At 53.8% G+C, this 18,037-nt stretch overlaps 7 protein-coding genes across 7 annotated transcripts; 3 read left to right on the top strand and 4 right to left on the bottom strand.

The window, feature by feature from the left end:
- Nucleotides 1-853: 853 nt before the first annotated feature.
- Nucleotides 854-1,594, bottom strand: COQ7 (ubiquinone biosynthesis monooxygenase Coq7; the record flags this gene model as incomplete). The annotated part of the gene is made up of 1 exon (XM_064833957.1): nucleotides 854-1,594. The coding sequence occupies one exon, from the start codon at nucleotides 1,592-1,594 to the stop codon at nucleotides 854-856; it is 741 nt and encodes a 246-aa protein (XP_064698918.1).
- Nucleotides 1,595-1,932: 338 nt separating this feature from the next.
- RTF1 (RNA polymerase-associated protein rtf1) lies at nucleotides 1,933-4,066 on the top strand (the record flags this gene model as incomplete). Its single annotated transcript, XM_064833956.1, has 3 exons — nucleotides 1,933-2,180; nucleotides 2,339-3,054; nucleotides 3,108-4,066. 3 exons carry the CDS (start codon nucleotides 1,933-1,935, stop codon nucleotides 4,064-4,066), a joined length of 1,923 nt encoding a protein of 640 aa, XP_064698917.1.
- Nucleotides 4,067-5,024: 958 nt separating this feature from the next.
- On the bottom strand, nucleotides 5,025-5,267 carry LTS14_001246 (uncharacterized protein; the record flags this gene model as incomplete). Its single annotated transcript, XM_064833955.1, has 1 exon — nucleotides 5,025-5,267. One exon carries the CDS (start codon nucleotides 5,265-5,267, stop codon nucleotides 5,025-5,027), a length of 243 nt encoding a protein of 80 aa, XP_064698916.1.
- Nucleotides 5,268-6,205: 938 nt separating this feature from the next.
- Nucleotides 6,206-8,073, bottom strand: LTS14_001245 (uncharacterized protein; the record flags this gene model as incomplete). The annotated part of the gene is made up of 4 exons (XM_064833954.1): nucleotides 6,206-7,064; nucleotides 7,121-7,407; nucleotides 7,463-7,606; nucleotides 7,672-8,073. 4 exons carry the CDS (start codon nucleotides 8,071-8,073, stop codon nucleotides 6,206-6,208), a joined length of 1,692 nt encoding a protein of 563 aa, XP_064698915.1.
- Nucleotides 8,074-10,307: 2,234 nt separating this feature from the next.
- On the bottom strand, nucleotides 10,308-11,845 carry STE7 (MAP kinase kinase (MEK); the record flags this gene model as incomplete). Its single annotated transcript, XM_064833953.1, has 2 exons — nucleotides 10,308-11,334; nucleotides 11,391-11,845. 2 exons carry the CDS (start codon nucleotides 11,843-11,845, stop codon nucleotides 10,308-10,310), a joined length of 1,482 nt encoding a protein of 493 aa, XP_064698914.1.
- A 959-nt stretch (nucleotides 11,846-12,804) lies between these two features.
- LTS14_001243 (uncharacterized protein) lies at nucleotides 12,805-14,445 on the top strand (the record flags this gene model as incomplete). Its single annotated transcript, XM_064833952.1, has 2 exons — nucleotides 12,805-13,129; nucleotides 13,154-14,445. The coding sequence occupies 2 exons, from the start codon at nucleotides 12,805-12,807 to the stop codon at nucleotides 14,443-14,445; spliced, it is 1,617 nt and encodes a 538-aa protein (XP_064698913.1).
- A 580-nt stretch (nucleotides 14,446-15,025) lies between these two features.
- Nucleotides 15,026-17,013, top strand: LTS14_001242 (uncharacterized protein; the record flags this gene model as incomplete). Its single annotated transcript, XM_064833951.1, has 2 exons — nucleotides 15,026-16,196; nucleotides 16,220-17,013. 2 exons carry the CDS (start codon nucleotides 15,026-15,028, stop codon nucleotides 17,011-17,013), a joined length of 1,965 nt encoding a protein of 654 aa, XP_064698912.1.
- Between the last annotated feature and the right edge of the window lie 1,024 nt (nucleotides 17,014-18,037).

Raw genomic sequence — 18,037 nt, 5'->3', positions numbered from 1 at the left:
GCTTTGTCTCGCTCTTGCCCCTCTTGTCCAGCGGAATCTTGGATGTTGCATTCACCTCAAAACGATCTAAGCTGATAGTATACTTAGCTGCCATTCGAGCACTATGCGCCGACACGGAATACAGCATCAGAGCACAGGAATACGAAGAATGAAGTCCGAGAATCTTGCACATCGAAGGCGGGCAAGCACAAATCTTTCATCATACACCTACCTAAGTACTTCACATGTCGTTGATGCGACGGCGGCAATCACCCTCTCACACAGAAACCCCTTTCCAAGACAGCGATCCTCCTCGTGGCGAATCTCTCCACTACAGCTAGCATGACCTGACGGACTTAACTCCCAGGAAGGCGTATGCTGCTATTAGGCCTGCAGCTCATTGAAACGTCCATCTCCCTCTGGCTGGCACCGCATGCCCCCGTCTCCACATTCGTCTTCGATAGCTATCGGCGGGCCTCGGAATAAATCGCAAACCAGCCGATCGATGCCTCCTAGTGCGTCGCCGCCATGCAGGTGGATACCGCGATCATCTACCATGTAGAAAGCCATCACGTCTGGCCAAAGGACTGATTGAAGCGATTTCACGTGGCCTCCGAAAGTCGCCCCGTCGCCTATCTCATCAGTCGAAGCTGGCCGTACACGTGCATGTCTCACAGCATCGCACTGAGGACCTCAATTGCTGTGCTGTGCTGTGCTATCCTGCACACCGTCCTCTCACTCGCGGAGTCGTGCATGTGCCGCAAAGCAGGTGCAGCATGTATTCGTATTTGGTTAGAAACCCGCCGATGGCAGAATCTCCTCTACCATCTCCTGATGGATAAAGGAGAGAACATGAATTCCTCAAGCCATCCCATCACACCTTCTCACTAACCCAAATCGCCCCCCTACACCCCGCCCGAATCACCCCCGTCAACAACTCATACGGCTTCGCCTCCTTCGCATCATTCTCGACCGCATGATCCAAATGCTCCAACTCCTCATCCCGAATCCTGCGAATCTCCTTGATAAGCCCCTGCAACTCCTCTCCAATTTCCTCCCCCCTCCGCTCCATCCCCTCCACCCACGCCAAAAGCACCTTAACCTGCCCATTATAATGCCCTCCAATCTCCGTCTCCACGGCCTCCGTACACGCCATCGCGGCCTCCCGGCCCATGGCACCCGTCACCCATCCTAACCCTGTAGCCGCGACATGCCAGAAAGGGTACATGAGTGTGGGACGGATGCGGTGTTTAGCCAAAATATGGTTGAAGTAGGTGAAGTGCCCGGCTTCTTGGTCGTACATGTGTTTCATTAGGGGACGGAGATGCGGGTGGGATTTATTGAGGGGCGGGGTTTGGGCGGTGTAGATCAGGGTTGCGGCTAGTTCGCCGGCTTGGTTGACGCGGAGGGCGGAGTCGAGGAAGCGTTTCTGTTCTGCTGAGAGAGGTTTGCGGCGGGTGGGTTGGGGGGTGTGGAGGCTGGCGGGTTCGGGTTCGGTTGCTGATGAGGCGGCGGAGGAGACGATGGTTCGGGGGTGAGGGGTGACATGGCGGCGGGTAGCGAGTTGGAACGCTAAAGGGGAGAGGCGTGTCCGTAGTGGTAAAGATGGCGACATGGCTGCTGTATGTTATGGTGGACTCATCGGGAGGACTCGAACGAAACACTTTTGAAGTCGTCGGGTCTCGAGCGTCATCACATGTCACTAGTCTACCTCGCTGTGATTTGCTGATATAGAGTTTGCGCTACTCGACGCGCAATGGTGGATTCTTGGGGCAGGGTGTCGACTACGCGTTAATGTCACTTCATGGATGAGACGATATTCAAGCACACTTCACGCAACTATCCGAGACGGAGAAGAAGAGCAGACGACAAATCTCCTGAGCAATAGTCCAGACCACCCAACACAAACAACGAGAGGCTTGAAGTATAGCACACTTCTTCCCACTCATCCCAATGTCGGCCGAAGACCTCGATGCCGAACTCCTGGGCATGGTCGGAGGGGAGTCGGACGACGAAGGAGAGGAGGCCGACCAGACGCAAGCCTTCGTCGAGGCTCGAAGCCCGACTCCTGAAGCGCGAGAGACGGTGGAAAAAGCCGAGGAGCCTGCCAGACGAACGAAAGGTGTGGCGCAGAAAGTGAAGGGTAGGAGGAAGAAGGCACGGAAGCAGGAGAGTGAGGATGAGGATGATTTGGGTGGAGAGTGAGTGCTTGCTTGCTTCATTCACTTCTTTCGCCTTCACTAGCCGGGGGTGATGCGTGGTAGCTGCCTAGCGCCAACGTCACTACACTTACTCAAATGCTTTTCGCACACATCCAACTACTCCAACCCTCCATCATGGCTAACACTCTCAACCACAGCTCACCCTCACCCGAAGCATCTCTCGGCTCCGGTGGTATGCACGACTCCGACGGCGAAATCGACGCCCCAGGCTCACCCGAAGACGAAGAAACACCCCTCTACCCCCTCGACAACAAGTACCGCTCCGCCCAAGACCGCGAAGACATTCTCGCTCTCCCCGAACTCGAACGCGAAAGCATCCTCGCCGAACGCGCCGCTGAGCAGCTGAAGCGAACCCAAGATTTGCAACTGAAGAGAGCTCTTGCGGCCGCACAAACGGCGAACAAGAATAAGCGAAAAGCTGCTGCTGCCGAGCTTGATGATGGCGGGAGGAGGACGAGACCGAAGGCTGAGAAAACGCATACTGCGCTTGATGACTACAAGCGGGCGCGTGAATTGAAGGGTACTGATCGTGGACGACAGGAAGCTGGGAGGGGACGGAGAGATGAGCGGTCGCCTTCTGCGGCTGGTTCGGATCGTGATGCTGATGGGGAGTCTGAGGTTGAGTGGGCGGAGCCATCTTCCGACCGGCGAGGCCATGATCGTGATCGTGACCGCGAGGAAGTGAGAGCAGAGCTGCGGGACTTTGACCGATGTCGTGTTGGACGCACTGGTTTCGCGAAGATGTGCTTCTATCCCGGTTTCGAGGATGCGATCGTGGGTTGTTTCGCACGAGTCAGTATCGGGCCGGACAGGCATACCGGGCAGAACATGTACCGCATGGCGCAGATCAAGCGTGAGTGGAACATGCCAAATCTTAAGTCTGTACGAATACTGACAATCATCTAGGCTTCACGGAGGGCAAACCCTACCAACTCGAGCACAGCACCGGCAAACGCTTCCAAACCGACAACTACGCCGTCGTAGCCCAAGGCGCCGCCGAACGGCCCTGGCCCTTTTCCGCCTGCAGCGATGGCAGAATCACCGACCAGGAATTCGACCGCTACATGGCTACTCTGAAGAAAGAGAACGTCCGGGTTCCTAGTAGGAAGTACCTCGAAGCGCGTCTAGATGCTATCCATGGTCTTCTGAACATCAACTGGACAGATGAAATGATCGGAAAGAAATTGGCTAATCAGCGGACGATGGAGAAGAAATTCGATCCGGCTAATCAGGCGAGAGTGAAGAGAGAGAAGATCCACAAACGCAAACTTGAAGCCGAGGAATCAGGGGACGCAGACGAAGTCGTACGCTGTGACGCCGAACTCGCAGCGCTGGAAAACAACGCCCAAAACTCCTCCACCACCAACAACCACGCCGTCAACGGAGCGGGAATCAAAGCCAGCCCGGCAAAGAAACCCCCGACCAATATCAACTCAGCCCAAGAGCACCTAGCAAAACTCAATATGAAAAACCGCGGCAAGAACGTCCAGGAGATCCGCAAAGCGCTCCTGGAAGAGAAGAGGAAACTCGCTCTCTCCCGTGGAACCGCGGCCGCGGAAGCCAAAGCAAAGATCACGGCGGAGTTGGCGAAGCAGGAGGCTGAGGCCGCGACGGCGGCGAAGAAATTGCTTTCGGTGCCTGGGAAGGAGGAGATGAGTGATCTTTTTGGGGATAGCGATGTTAGTCGTTCCGTGACGCCGGTGCCGCAGGGCTCGACGCCTAAGAGGTCGAGGGCTGGGACGCCTAGTGCGGGAACTTTGGGGAGTGGTGGTGGTGGTGGTGGTGGGGGGGGTGGTGGTACAGGGGTTGAAGAAGGAGAGGAGTGCGCTTGCGCTTGGGGCGATCCGGAAGAAGGAGTTGGATGATGAGGTTATTGGGGGGTTGGATTTGGGGATTGATGATGGGATTGAGATCTAGGCATGTCATGCCGGATGAGATATGTGGATGGGATTGGTGCAGCGAGGCGGGCAGACTGGTCGTGGTTGTTCGTTTGCAGTGGGGAGGGGCTGCGGAGGGAATTGCCGGTATCACTATTCTTTTGGTACGAAAGGAAGAGGAGGAGGAGGAGGAGGAGGAGGAGGAGGAGGAGGGGGGGTGTTTGTGTATAGATGTTGAGGGTACGGATACTTGGTATTGGGTACTCCGCCGTAGCCACTTCGTCTGAAGTGTGAACCTGGAGCATTCTTGGTGTGACTAGGTTGTACCTCTGTTCGATTGTCTCCGCTCCGATGGGCTTGACCTCACACGTGCAAGGACGGATCAAGATACCAGCTAGTCGTGAAGCCGGAGGAATCCTTACGGGCTCAAAACCACCATACCGCTCTGATCCTTCTAGCAGTGGAGTGGAGTGGAAAAACGTGTCTTGGGCAACTCGGTTACTGGTCCTGGCGTCGACGCTTCTGCATGCAGCTCTTGCGTCTTAGACCTTTCTGGCGGAGAGCTCCATAGACCTGCTTCCCATACTGGTCGCGTTGATCGGATACAGGAACGTTTTCAATACTGCACCAATCATGCGACCCGTCGATCATCTCCTCTATGTCCTCGAAAACTTAAGCAGACTGGATCCTGATCTACTCCACAGGAACCGCTTCATGCTGGCGTCTCGATCGAGCAACGGCGCGATCAGCAAGCTGTTCAGCGTGATTTCGTACGCGAAGACAAGACTAAACATCCGCCATCCTGAGGCCATGTCCCACGAACGAGCGCAAGTACAGAAGGTCGAGATTTCCGTCCAGCGATTGCTGTCTCTTTCTCTCCTTCTCTCTATCGCTAGCTTCGCACGAACCTTCCGCCATACTAAGTGTTTCCATTGCCACGAAGCATTCAAATCGTCTCGCTACGCATTTCCTCCGGCTTCCTAGCAGGAGCTTCGCTTCTAGCAGCGACATCGACCGCCGCGGTTGTCGACCAGAAGCCGATCATAGCATCATCCGACTCCAGCCCGATCTCCCGTGTTATATCTTCTTTCAACAAAGTTGACTCGCAGATCTCGGCGAGCACCGTGCTCGTAGGAAGGATCTCGTCTGGGAATGCAAATGTCGCTCTGCCAGAGTTGATCGAGGGCATTAGCGGAATCTTCAACACCCTTCAAAGATCTCAACAACGTGATTCCGACCGGCCAGTCCTTGAACAGTGAGTGGGAAGTCCTGCTCATTCATTCATAACCCGCCGTCCGCGTCCGGAAGCCGAAAACTTCAATCTCGACTGACTCCAATTCTCTCGCAGGCGAGAACGCAACGTCTTCTCAGAAAGCCCACCTACAGACATCTTGATGATCGCTTTCTTCCCAGAAGACCATGTCATGCTAATTTCGGGATGTATCTCAACAGAACTCTCAGTATACTGTCTCACTGCTAGATGCTATCACCGGCAAGGGCCTGGTAATCCGACCCACTTCCTCCGTACGTCCTTTAGCCGCCCAAACTAGACAGTGGGAGGGTGCTCTTGATGTAAGCCGGTGCTTGCCTGATAAATTGACCGCAAAACTGACATGCGGCATTAGTATGTCTCTCTCAAATTAGGGAACATCGGAGGGGCGAATGTAACACGCGACAGGATTACCAGTGAAGCCTTTGGAACGATACTGGACGCACTAGAATTACCGGCACCATATATGTAATCCAGGGGTCCCAAAAGCAATACTACCAGTTTCCCGACAAGAATAACGTAAGTGGTGGTAAATTGAGTGATGGTGGACGAATTCTACGTAGTAAGGGCTACGAGTATAAGTGTGAGGTAGCACAATCGGCAGGTTCCCTTTTCTTCTAGCCTGCGGTAACCACCTTGATGCAGAAAGGTATCAATTGCAATGAGTGGAGATAACGTAAGTATGGTCGCAGCGACAATATTTGAATTGCTTGGAGGCGAGCCAACTATGACAGCATAAGTATACTGATCTGCAATATTTACATCCCTCTATGATTCTATCCAAGTACAGCGTCGTAATGTCATACCTCATTTCTCATTATCGTATCCTGAGCAGCAGCTTGAAACCCATGCAGAGTCTATGCTTTGAAAGGCCGACCCGCTGCTCGGCTTCCCTGACCGCGACCATTGTTGCTGCTGCTGCTGCTAGTAGTACTGCTACTGCTGCTAGTAGTAGTGCTGCTCCCGCTGCTGCTGGTCGTGCCGCTGCTGGTGCTTCCGCTGCTGGTGCTTCCGCTGCTGGTGCTTCCGCTGCTGGTGCTTCCGCTGCTACCACCTCCACACAGCCCGCTGCCGGAGAGTGATGCAGTCGGGTAGTAGATTCTTGGCTGTCCATTCGCCATCGGGACAGTGATCTTACCACTGCCGTCTGCGGTAAGGGTCGAGCACGTGAGAAGCTCAGTCAGGCCGGTGTTGCCAGCATACCCCGAAGCGATAGTTTGCGAGTATGCAGCGCCATTGGCTCCCTTGTTCGAAAGTACAGTGACCATCTTGCCCTTGCGCATAGCGATTGTCGTGGTGTCGGTGTAGATAGGATAGTTCATGTACGCCAGGTATCCACCATCATCGCTGATGGCATGCTTGCGGGCCTTGTTGAGTGTGGCGATAAGCTCGTACAGTGGCGCCTGGGTGTTGTAGTTGGAATACCAAACAGCTTCACGATTGTATGGGTCGCTGCTTCCGCCTAGCGCGTTGTAGTGCTGCTCCTGTCCTTCGTAGATGATTGGGATGCCGTCTGCGAGGACAGTGAAGGCAACCACGTTGCGAGCCAGAGACATGTCGCCGGTCAATGATGCGAAGCGAGGCTGGTCATGGTTTTCGCTGAAAGTGCCGATGAGACTGGTGTCTTGACAGTCGCTCTTGACATTGTTGATCATGTTCGCCAAATTGGAGATAGAGCCGGAAGTGCTTTGGAACGCCTGGACGAGTGGAAAGTAGCTGGGTACGATGTTAGCAAGCATAATCTTGAGCACCATCAATACTGCACAACTTACGTTGGGTAGTTGAGCACACCATCAATGACCTTTTGGAAGCCGCAAACGTAGTTTGCATCCGCCTCATAAGTCTCGCCGACCACGTAGACGCCAGCTGCATTCTGCCACCCTGCCCAGAACTGAGGGTCGACTTCGATGGCGGAGTCCATGCGTAGACCGTCAATGCCATAATCCTTGACGAGGTTGGAGATCCACGAGTTCCAAGTATTCGCCACATAGGTGTCCTCGGTGCGAAGATCTGGCAGTGGTACAGTAGTATCACCCTCCCAGCATTGCTCCATGTTTACCTGTACTCAAGTCAGCGGTCTGTACCCTTGCAGAAGATCATGGATAGACACTTACAGCATTGTTCTCGTCGCTGTAGTTGATAGCGCAGTACGGATGGTAGTATTTCTCATCGTTGAAAGGAGTGAATTTCGAATAGTCGATGCTCGACGGAGAGCCCCAGTACGCATTGTGGTTCACAACAACGTCAACCATTAGATACTACAAATGGAGAAAAGTCAGCTGATCGAACTCGTGATGCCAATACACATGCCACCTCGGCTTACCATCCCACGCGCATGCAGAGCAGCAGAGAGGCTCTTCAAATCGTCCGCTGTGCCGAATGCCGAGTTGAGAGCGTAGATATCCTGCTGCCAGTAGCCGTGGTAAGAAGAGCCGTCCGGGGTTTGACCTTGGAGTTGTGCGGTGATGGGTGAGATCCATACGGCGTCGAAGCCCATGCCTTGGATGTAGTCGAGATGGTTTTGAATGCCTCTCCAGGTTCCACCGCAGTAGGCTCGATCGGCAGTTTGGCATGATGCTGTAGTGCTGCCGTCGGAGCGGGCGAAACGGTCGGTAAGCACTTGGTAGATGGTCCTGCTGCGCCAGTCCGCTGACGAGGCCGCGAGAATGGTCTGGCAGAGCACCAGGCCCAATGCCAGAGTGTCGACGATCCGGTTGGAGAACATGCTAGCGATGGTGGAAGAGTGGCCCACAAGTGATAGGTTGGGTTACTGATGTTGATTCTTTGGATATATTGGGTTGACGACGAGGAATGTTGGAGATGTTGTAAGCGCCAGTAGTCAACAATGAAACACTTGATATGTTATGAAGAAGAAGGATACGGTTTCACGCGGCATAGCTCTGTACTTATCCTCGTGACCGGCCTCATCATGTGCCACTTCGAAAGATGTGAAGCACTTCTTCCTGCCATGACGAAGCTAGCAACGATCCCAGCATTCAAGTTGTCTTAAAACGCCAGCAGCTACTCAGAAGCAGGTAAGATGTTCGGTGGGAGAGGAGGTGCTAAGTAAATGCACGAGGTGGGAAGCTCCTCGCCGGCTAGCCAAAGCGCACTCGCTATGGGTAGGTGCGCCAACGGCGCCAGGAAGGTAGTGCACATGAGATGAGCAACATGGCGCTGACAGCTATTCCAACTAGGGTTGTCGCTCCTACCAGTACTGGGATGGATGGCGTGTAGATCACGCACGCCGAACGGGTGGCTAAAAGGCCTGTTGACGCAATCGGTAGTCCGGCCGAGTGAATGAATGGCGCACTTTGTGGCTGCTCAAACAAAGACATAGGGCTGAGGGTCTCGGTAAGTGGCGAGGGCAGATTGCGATCTGGTTGCAAGAACACAGACGCCGTTCACAAGCCACGTAGTGAAGTGCCAGTAGAGTGCTCGTGCGTTGCATTCTTGGGCTTTTTGACTTCGAAATGGTGTTCAACGGTTGCTGTGCCGGCGGCTCGAGTCCTTCGGTGACAAGGACAGCAAGATTCGCTTCCGGCAGTCATCTTGCCCAGGTACAGCTCGAGCTTCGGGCAGGTGAAAGCGTACCGTCGTCTGATTTGCCTGATTATGACACTTGTGATGTGCCAGCAACTGCAGTCGCGGGACGATGGTCTGCATCTGCGGTAAGCTGTCTCTTAGCGTGAAGAGATGGCGGCCTGAGCTACAGCAACAGCCACCAAAGGAATGCCCTGGCTGTGTTCGAGCACAGAGACTTGGACCATCGTCTCGACCAGCCTGACTCAAGTTCTCCGGTGTTGTAGCCAGCATAGACGTCGTGGTGGTGGTGGTGGTGGTGAGTTTGTCTTGGACGAAGCCGACGGCGCGAGCGCGACCGTTGACGGCCAACCACCGCACTTTCACACCACACCTCTGCAACGCTCGAAGCAGAAGGCAAAACACCCTCACAAAACAACTCCTCTTTGATTATTACCCGCGATCGTCGCAGAAGGAATGCAACAGCTGACTAGAGCGAGCGGCAAAAACAAACAGCTTCGCACGAATGAAGCACGACGGCGGTGAAGCTGAGGTGCAGTAGTGAGATGCGACATCTAACCGCGCTAAGGAACGGGGATAGCCGGAGGAAATAAAGGTAGTAGCTACATCAGGCAGCTGTGAGGAAGAAAAGACCGCAAGCCATGGCTTGGCCTATAGAAGTTTGAGGTAGATGAATGCAAGCAGGGATAATGGCGTGGTGAAATCGAGCTCTTGCACCCCCTCGAAAGCGGCGTATGACCCTCTTGTACCACATCATGACTCCACGATACCTCGCTGGTGGTGCCAACTTACCAGCACAACGACTGCGTCTATACCGACGATCGCGAAGGCGGGGTTGTGGACGTGTGAGAGACAGGATCATGTGGTCTCGAGTAGGACGGAGATGCTTGCTTTACGGCTCCACATGAAACTACATCCTTTGTGTCAAGACCTCACGTGCATACCGTGTGTTGTGAAGTTCTGCATACTCTGGCTACCTATGGGGATACAACGCCGAGGTGTCAGTGTACAGGCCACCTGTACCCATGGCGGCCAGGTCACACATGCTCGGACTCAGGCAGTCCCCAATTCCCTGACGCCATATCGCCATGCATCAACTAGATCAAATGCTCGTCCATATGATAGTGGTAGATCACCTTGGTGTTCATGCTCTATCTAGCACAGTACCAGTGAGGTCCAAGAAATGTAGTGGTGGACATCCTTTGCTCGCTGCGCTGCTCGTGCCGACCTTCTCCACACGATACTACTGAAGACCACGACGCAAGGACTGGCACAAGCAGAGTTAGAACTGGAGACGCCATGTTTTAGGCGTAGTCTCCGTGACACAAGTTTCTTGTATTTCCACCTTTCGTGCCCGGTGCTTCCAAGGTCATGCATATCATGCGTACGCCTCGCGGCTACCCCCAGCAGGACACATTACTGCACATACCCAGGCCTAGGCGCCCGTCTAAAACTCTCTTCACTACGATCACTACCCGCCGTATCCGGCCTTCCCGTCGCAGGACCTCCTCTAGGCGGCCCTTGCCTCAGAGGTAACTGCATAGGTTGCTGACCATAATTGGAGGTCTGCACCGCCTGCGCACTACTCGTCCTCGTTGGGAAAGCTGGTCGTGACCCACCACTCGCCATAGTGCCTCCTACACCACTTCCGGGTGTGGGTAGACCGGAGCCGTTACCGATGTACATTTCTCCGGTCGTGGGTGTGGCTTGGGCGCTTCCTGAGCGGCTGGAGGAGTATGCCGTGGTTGCTGTTCGTGGAGTTGGTTCGTCACGATTGAGGAGAGCGCGAGTGCTGGGTGAGAGCTGTGGTGCGAGGTGAGATTTGCGGTTATGCTTCTCCATCAAGCTGACAGCCCAGGCTTCCAGATCAACAGGAGTCCGCTTAGCAGCTTGCAGGAAAGGGTCAGTGTCGAAGAGTTCCTGTGGTGTAGGTCGCGAAGCCGGATCTTTCATCAAGCACTTATCGATCACATCCTCCAGGATCTTAGGGAAGGCATCACTCTTCGGCAGCTTAGGCGAAGGCTCAAGTACAATCTGCTGCAACAAGTCCAGGATGCCCTGTGGTCCAGCCGCCTCCTCTGGATCATCACTATCGATGCTGAAAGGAAATTTCGCAATGGCTAGCTCCATCAACATCAATCCGACAGACCATACGTCACTCTTCACGGTGTATGGCGACCCTTGTATTCGCTCCGGAGCCATGTATGTGCCTGTGCCCACGAAGGTGTCCGCGACACTGTTTTCCAATTCCGAGCTCACGCCGAAGTCTGATAGCTTGATCGCTCCCTTTGAGCTGAGCAAGACGTTAGAGGGTTTGATGTCGCGGTGCATGATCCGGTGGGCCAGGTAGAGATACTTCAGACCGCCTAAGACGGCCTCAGCAATCTTGCCGAGTACGTCTACTCGTACCGGGCCGAAGTTTTTTGATATGCTGTCCAAGGATCTGTACGCATGATGTCAGGTTGCCTGCTCTGACCGTATTTTCGCTACGCTGCTTACCCAACATCCATATACTCCATACACATAGCCACATCTCCACTTTCGTTCAAAAACGCACCATAGAAGCTAACAATATACGGACTATTGCACTCCCGCATAATCTGCAGCTCCCTCACTATTCTCTTCCGCACCTCTTTCTTCGCCTCAACATGTATGATCTTCCTCGCCATCACCATATTCAACTGCCGATGCCGTACCTTACTCACTGACCCGCCATTGCCTGCACCGAGGTCTTTAATCACGTCTAGATCTTCTGCTCGCCACTCTGGTGCAAACTCTACTCCGATCTCGAGGGTGTCGTCTCGTTTCGAGGCGGGATTGGCTATCGAGCCGGGGAGCATGGCATCTGAGTCCGAGGGTGTGGGTGCAGCTGCTGGCGGCGGCTTGCTCAACGCCAGTCCTTTGACATTCTTGCGCTTCATCGAGCGAGCGCCGAACTTGTCGCTGTCGCCCATGTTGCTGGTCTGTAGGCGGCCGTAGCACGCCTGGTCGTCGGAGGCGTATGCTCAGTGAGATCAAGAGTCCTGTTTCCGGTGCCCGATGATGCCCTTTGTACTGTCCGTTTGATGATGCCTATCACTGACTGCGCCTCGCTGTATGTGCCAGCGTGTATTGTTCACTGTCGGCTGCCCAATCTCTCTTCCGAGCGCGTGCAGTAAATGCCGTCCAGCCAATCAACCCTCACCACCCAACGCTTCACTGGCGCGTAGAAGTACCAATTTACTGTGCTTGCCTGGTCTTCTGCTGAGATACCTTCTGACTATCAGATGGATGAGCAGAAACTGATGTACACGACAGGGTGATCGGCAGTGCTGCTGTCAAATGCAGGTCGAGAACATGCAGCCGCAGGTCTGGTTTGTATGGAAGTGGGGCTTCCAATATATTGGGCACGAACTGAGTTGCCTTTTGCGGCGGACGGTGCGAATTTCGTACTGGACGCTGTGGGAAGATCAGACGGGAGTCTTCTTTGTTCGTTTATGTAGTCGGGAGGACGATAACTGGCATGTATGGCTACATATATCTTCACCAGAAACCATCTCCTGTTTCGTCTTGTTGTCTCGTCTCATCTCACTCAATAATATAATCCAGGGTTCATCGAGCCGTCCCAATCCGGGTGTGGAGTTGCCGGCTCAAAGTCATGTGCTTTAGCAGGAGCACGTGTATTTATTGAAGCAACAAAGACATTCCCGTGCGAACTCATCATATGCTCATCTCTTGAAGATAAGCACGTCGACAGAAGCAATAGATCCTGATACCTGCATAAATCAGTGATACGTGATCAGGAGGCCAGCGATGCATCTCACGAGAAACGCAACGTCATAGGGCTAAGTAGTTGGCAAGAACGTGCTTCTCTCGTGATACTTGAAACTCACCTCTAACCTGCCAGCATCCTCACAGCACACGTCGAGACATCATGTCTAAAACGCTGGATATCACAGTCCGACGTAACGACAGCGCCACACCACCCGATCACCATGTGTTCGCCACTAACGAGCCCGCCAAGGGCTGGTCATTGTACCTTCCGTCTTGGAGTCCGGCACCAGGACCCACTCGCGCTGCCAAGGAGCCTACAGAGCTGAGGTCTTCACGCAGTAGTACAAGCAGTCTGTCTAGTCTTTCGAAACGCACATTCACCTCAAAGAAGGAAGACCATAGAGATGAAATTACAGGCTTCCGCAACCCATGGCCAAGCTGGCACAAAGCCACGAAGTTCGAAGTCTGGCAATCACTGGAATGGGGTGAGGACACCGATCCTTGTATAGACCTAGCAGCGAGCCACATCAAAGTGCCAGTAACCACAGGACTCTCATCTGGATCGCAGTCTGCCAGGGACAAGCCACTGTCCCGCCAGCAGCAGGCTGATGCGCTACTTCGTGTAGAGGCACCAGACTTTACATATGATATTGCCAAGCAGAGGATCAAATCAACATGGTTAGGACATGCTGGATCGCTGCTGCAGTTACCTCCTCTAGCTGGTAGCAGTCGACCCTTCCGGATACTGTTCGATCCGATATTCTCGATGCGTTGTTCGCCATCACAAGTGGCTGGCCCGATACGTTCCTACCCACCTCCTTGCACGGTCGAGGACTTGCCAGAAGTTGACGTAGTCACGATCAGTCACAGCCACTACGATCATCTAGACTACGACACGATTATGACATTCTGGAAGCATAATCGCGCGACCTTACGGTTCCTAGTGCCACTGGGCAACAAGAAGTGGTTCGTCGAATGCGGCATCGACGCAGATCGAGTCACTGAGCTTGACTGGTGGGAGCGCGCTCAATTCGCACCTTTACAAAGCCCCGATCAAGCACAAGGACAGTCCATCGAAGTCACCTGCACACCCTCTCAGCACAACTCTGGCCGTGGTCTGGACACAAATGAGACCCTATGGTGCTCATGGTATCTGACACATCCTTCTGCAAGTACAAATGACCGGCCATACCGTGTCTACTTCGGCGGCGACACTGGCTACCAATTCCACGACTCGCCCGGCTGGCCGCCCAAGCCACCCAAGTCACCTGCCGAACGAGCCCAGCTGGCTAAGACAATTGCTTCTCAAGTCGACAATGATGATTCTTCTGCTCAGGCTAAGCATCCTGTCTGCCCGGCTTTCAAGGAGATCCGCGAGCGGCTGGGAGTACCGCACCTTCTATTCTTGCCGATAGCTGTGGGAGCTACGTACGACTTCTTCCGGTCCTTCGCACCCGTTCCGGACTCTATCAATCCGATCCCGAGGCATGCTCAGGGCGTGACAGCGCATAATCATATGCCAAGCTGGGATGCTGTGAGAGTCCTCAATGTCATGACTGCAGACTCAGATGCCAGTTCATCAGCTGTGCGAGATGAGGAAGATGGTCCTCCCGTCGCTATTGCTGTTCATTGGGGCACTTTCGTGACGGAGCCTGTAGAAGTACTTGCGACGTTGGGACAGCTTCAGTGGGCTTGTGAGGCTCATGGGGTGGACTTCGTGACGTCGCTGGAAGAACGACAAGTGAAAGACGTGAAGGCCTCTTTCATTGCTCTGAATCACGGCCAGAGTGTGGCTTTATGAAGACTGCGCGCATGCGAGGCTCGCAAGTTCGAAGCTGGTGCCATGCGATTGAGCTGCAGATGACGTAGTCCTACGCTCTTTCAGAGTTTCGCAAATCGTGGAATATGCTGTTAGTTTATGTCTCGCGTGGTTTGCAGAACGTGACTCTCTGTATTTGAAGAAGGCACGATATTGCACAGCTTTGGAAGATTAACGAGGCTCAGCAATGTATATACCTTCACAGGCTGAAGCGCCATATGTGCATGGCGGCTTGCACTTTAGACGACTCGTTGCAGACTAGAGTGCACATACCAACAAAAATGATCGTGGCGAGGTGGCTGCGCCAAGTCGACTGCGCTCTGTCTTGCTCGGCTGCTATTCGCCCAAGCTTCACAGCTATGCTGCCTCACACCACCTCAGCCATCAAGGACTAGACATTTCGAGTACTAGAGTGTCAGCGCAGATCAGCCACCGCTTCTACTGATCAAGTTTTGGTCTTTTCAGAATATCTTTACCTGAACCCCATCCAAGCACCCAGAAGGACTTCCTACTACAGCATTGGCACAGTCTGTTCAAGCGACTCACGCGAAAGTCAGCTAGAATGAGTCGGGTAGGACAACACCAAGAAGGTGGTGAAATTTGCATCAGCGACTCACCGTATGAGCTATCAAACAGACGCATTTCAGTTGAGCAAGGATTTCGAGGCTCTGTCTCTAGCGACGCTGCACGAGGCGCCTCTGTCTCAAGTCTGGACCAATATGCACGATCCGTATCGTCACCCCATAAGTCAACGACTGCGTCCGCATTGGGAGATAAGAGCCCTGGGCACATCACGGCAGCCTATTGGGGGTCTCGTGAGGCCGCATACTGTGCAGCAGCAGCGAGCCACGCTAAAAATGAAGACGCTCTCCGAATGAGCACACTCACGCTAGAGCCGCAGACTGGTGTTCCTGCGGCAAACACGGCCATTTCTGCTAGAGACGGCACACCACGACTCTCATCCTCAGCAGCATTGAGTGGCGGCCCGGAGAGGCAGCAGGACCACAGTTTTACGCCTCCTTCATCAGCTGGACCGTCTACGTACTTGGCCCCAACCTCGCAACAAACCCCTCCTAGGCCATCTCGTCGTCATGAACAAGCCATAGGTCAGATGACAAGGCACGGAGCAGCCGTAAGAAGTTCTGCCCTCCCTACTCTGGCAGATCCGGCAGCGGCAAAAGGTGGAGTACATAAGCGTGTGCAAGCGGAAACAACCAAACCAGCTGGATCTGGATCGATAGCACCGGATCCAGCTGATTTCACACTGCACACGGCAAAAGCAAGCCCTACTAGTGAACTCACGGGCGCCATACCCCTAGATCCTCAGGCTGTCTCGCACAAGGCACTGATTTCCAAGGTGCCGGGCAGTACCGGTAAGGCTGCTCAGAGGTCTACAAAGGTCTTGGAGCTGATTACGACCAATCTCGACGGCTCCGGAAGTCCACTCGCTGAAAAAGGTTCGGTGGAACGAGCCGGTAAGCTCAAAATCTTGTCTAGCAACCGCATGAATGTGCACGACTTTTGTGTATCAAAGAGAAATCTTCCACACCTACGCTCTCTAGCTTCTAGCAATCGACAATCTGGCAATGACGATACGCATACAAGTGAGAAAGGCGCAAGCACTACGCAATACAACACGGAGCTTTCCGAGTCGAGCGTACGATATGGTGCGTATGGAGGGCAGCGAGAACTGAGTAGGAAGATGATGGTCGCTTGTGACTCTGACACCCTGGGTAAGCACAGCCTCGTCTCTCAGCTGTGGATTCGTACACATTGCACCCTCCTACATCTTTCTGGCCCCAGCTGATCAATACGGCTTTAGAAGTTGGAGTTTACATGGAAGCGTGGTCAGAGCAGGTCGATGTGATGAAGCTTACGGCGGCTCCACGATTGATCCAGCTGGAAGAATGCGTTGCAGACTTCAACAGAATCGGCCAACTCCTAGATGCCAGGTACGGGCGTGCCGGTGGCGACGGTGTCTTCGAGGAGTATAACGTCGAGCTCTACGTCACTGTGCCGTGTACAATGACGGATTCCGATCGAGCTCGGGTGAGGAACAACATCCGGAAATCATCCTTCCGGAGCAGTGTGACTATTCTTGCTCGAGTCGAGGCGGTTGCAGCACCACGTCTGCACTGGGCTTTCCAGAACGACTTCATACACAAAGGCGATACAGTACTCGTGCTTTCCTGCACGGTCAGCAGCAATAACCTTGGGGCCTACGACATCTCGAACCCCAAATTCAGCTACAAGGAGCACGCACCGCCGCAAGATATTTCGGGAGGGTGGCCAAAAGTCGAACAAGACTTCCGCGAGTGGCTGTCTTGGGCGTTTGGAGCCAGCCTTGATTCCGTCGACCCTCTCCTGCTTGGAACGCATAGCGAATTCATGAGGGAATTCAGATCGCTCTACTTCCTTGGGGACATCAAGGCTGATCCCAAATATGTGCATTGTTTGCCGCTTGATATCCCGCACGACGACATCAACCGTGGTTATTACGACATTCGGAGCGACTGTGTGCTCGTCAGCAAGTGGGTCTCTTCATCGTGATAGCTCTTGAACTGATCAATGCGCTGATAGCGACTAGCAAATGTTTGAGACAATTCATGGATGAGGCAATAGTGAATTTAGAAAGGGCACTCGCTCGTATAGTGTCTGAGTACAGATATGAGGGGGAGAACGTTAAGGTGAGCGCCCAACAGCAGCCCCGTCGGGCACCATGGCAATAGCTGACACTCTAGTAGCTCGTATGTGATGGAGATTTCTTAGACGTGCCATACGTGGAGAATAGGCTGGGGGACTTTCTCCGTACGCTCGGCGTACAGATGACACGGACGCCGTGAGTGCATCGTGACTTCTCTTGCTTTTACAGGATATGCTGTTGATCATTCGCTACAGTCGTATCTCGGTTGTGCCTGCCGCTATTGTCCGGGCGACGGCAGATCTGCGTCCTGTATCACGAAAAGCGCAGCGCAACTATGGCTGGATAGTCAATGCACCATGCCGTGACCAGGATCCAATGAAGCACAGATTCTGGGAGGAGTATGCTGAGCAGTGGTATTGTCGAGAAAGACTGCTGTGGCAGATCGAGAAGGTACGTTGTGTCATGTTGCGCTAAGAGGTCTGCAATCAGCAGATGACGTTACTCCAGGGTCAAGACATCAAGAGCGATACTGTGGTGTCGACCACACTGACCATTGTTGCTTCTGGCCAAAAGCCCGCCTCCCACGCGATAGCGCTCATATCCCATGCACTGACCCAACCAGACTATGCTTATTGCGAGGGTCAGTTCTCATGAGCTTGCGTCGCCACCAGGGCATCATACTGATTGAGTTACAGGCGTTGAGTGTCATGCTCGGATCATTCTCACTACGAGCACCGAGGAGATCCTGGAAAGGTTTCAAAAGCGACGCGGCGGGTACGGACTTCGTGTCAATGCCGATATTGCATTAGGGCACGAGTGCGGCGTCCTGATTGCACAAGTCAAGGGCCCTGGCGGTGCTGAGGTGCTAGGTCATGTGGACTTGGACTTCTCAGAAACAGACAAATCTTGAGCAAGACACCAAGCCGCAAA

This window comes from Recurvomyces mirabilis (genome assembly GCF_035927965.1).
Source record: "Recurvomyces mirabilis strain CCFEE 5264 chromosome Unknown scaffold_2, whole genome shotgun sequence".
NCBI classification, from domain to species: Eukaryota; Fungi; Ascomycota; class Dothideomycetes; order Mycosphaerellales; family Teratosphaeriaceae; genus Recurvomyces; species Recurvomyces mirabilis.
The sequence above is the reverse complement of the archived record's forward strand: the minus strand, read 5'-3'. Positions and strand labels throughout refer to the sequence as shown.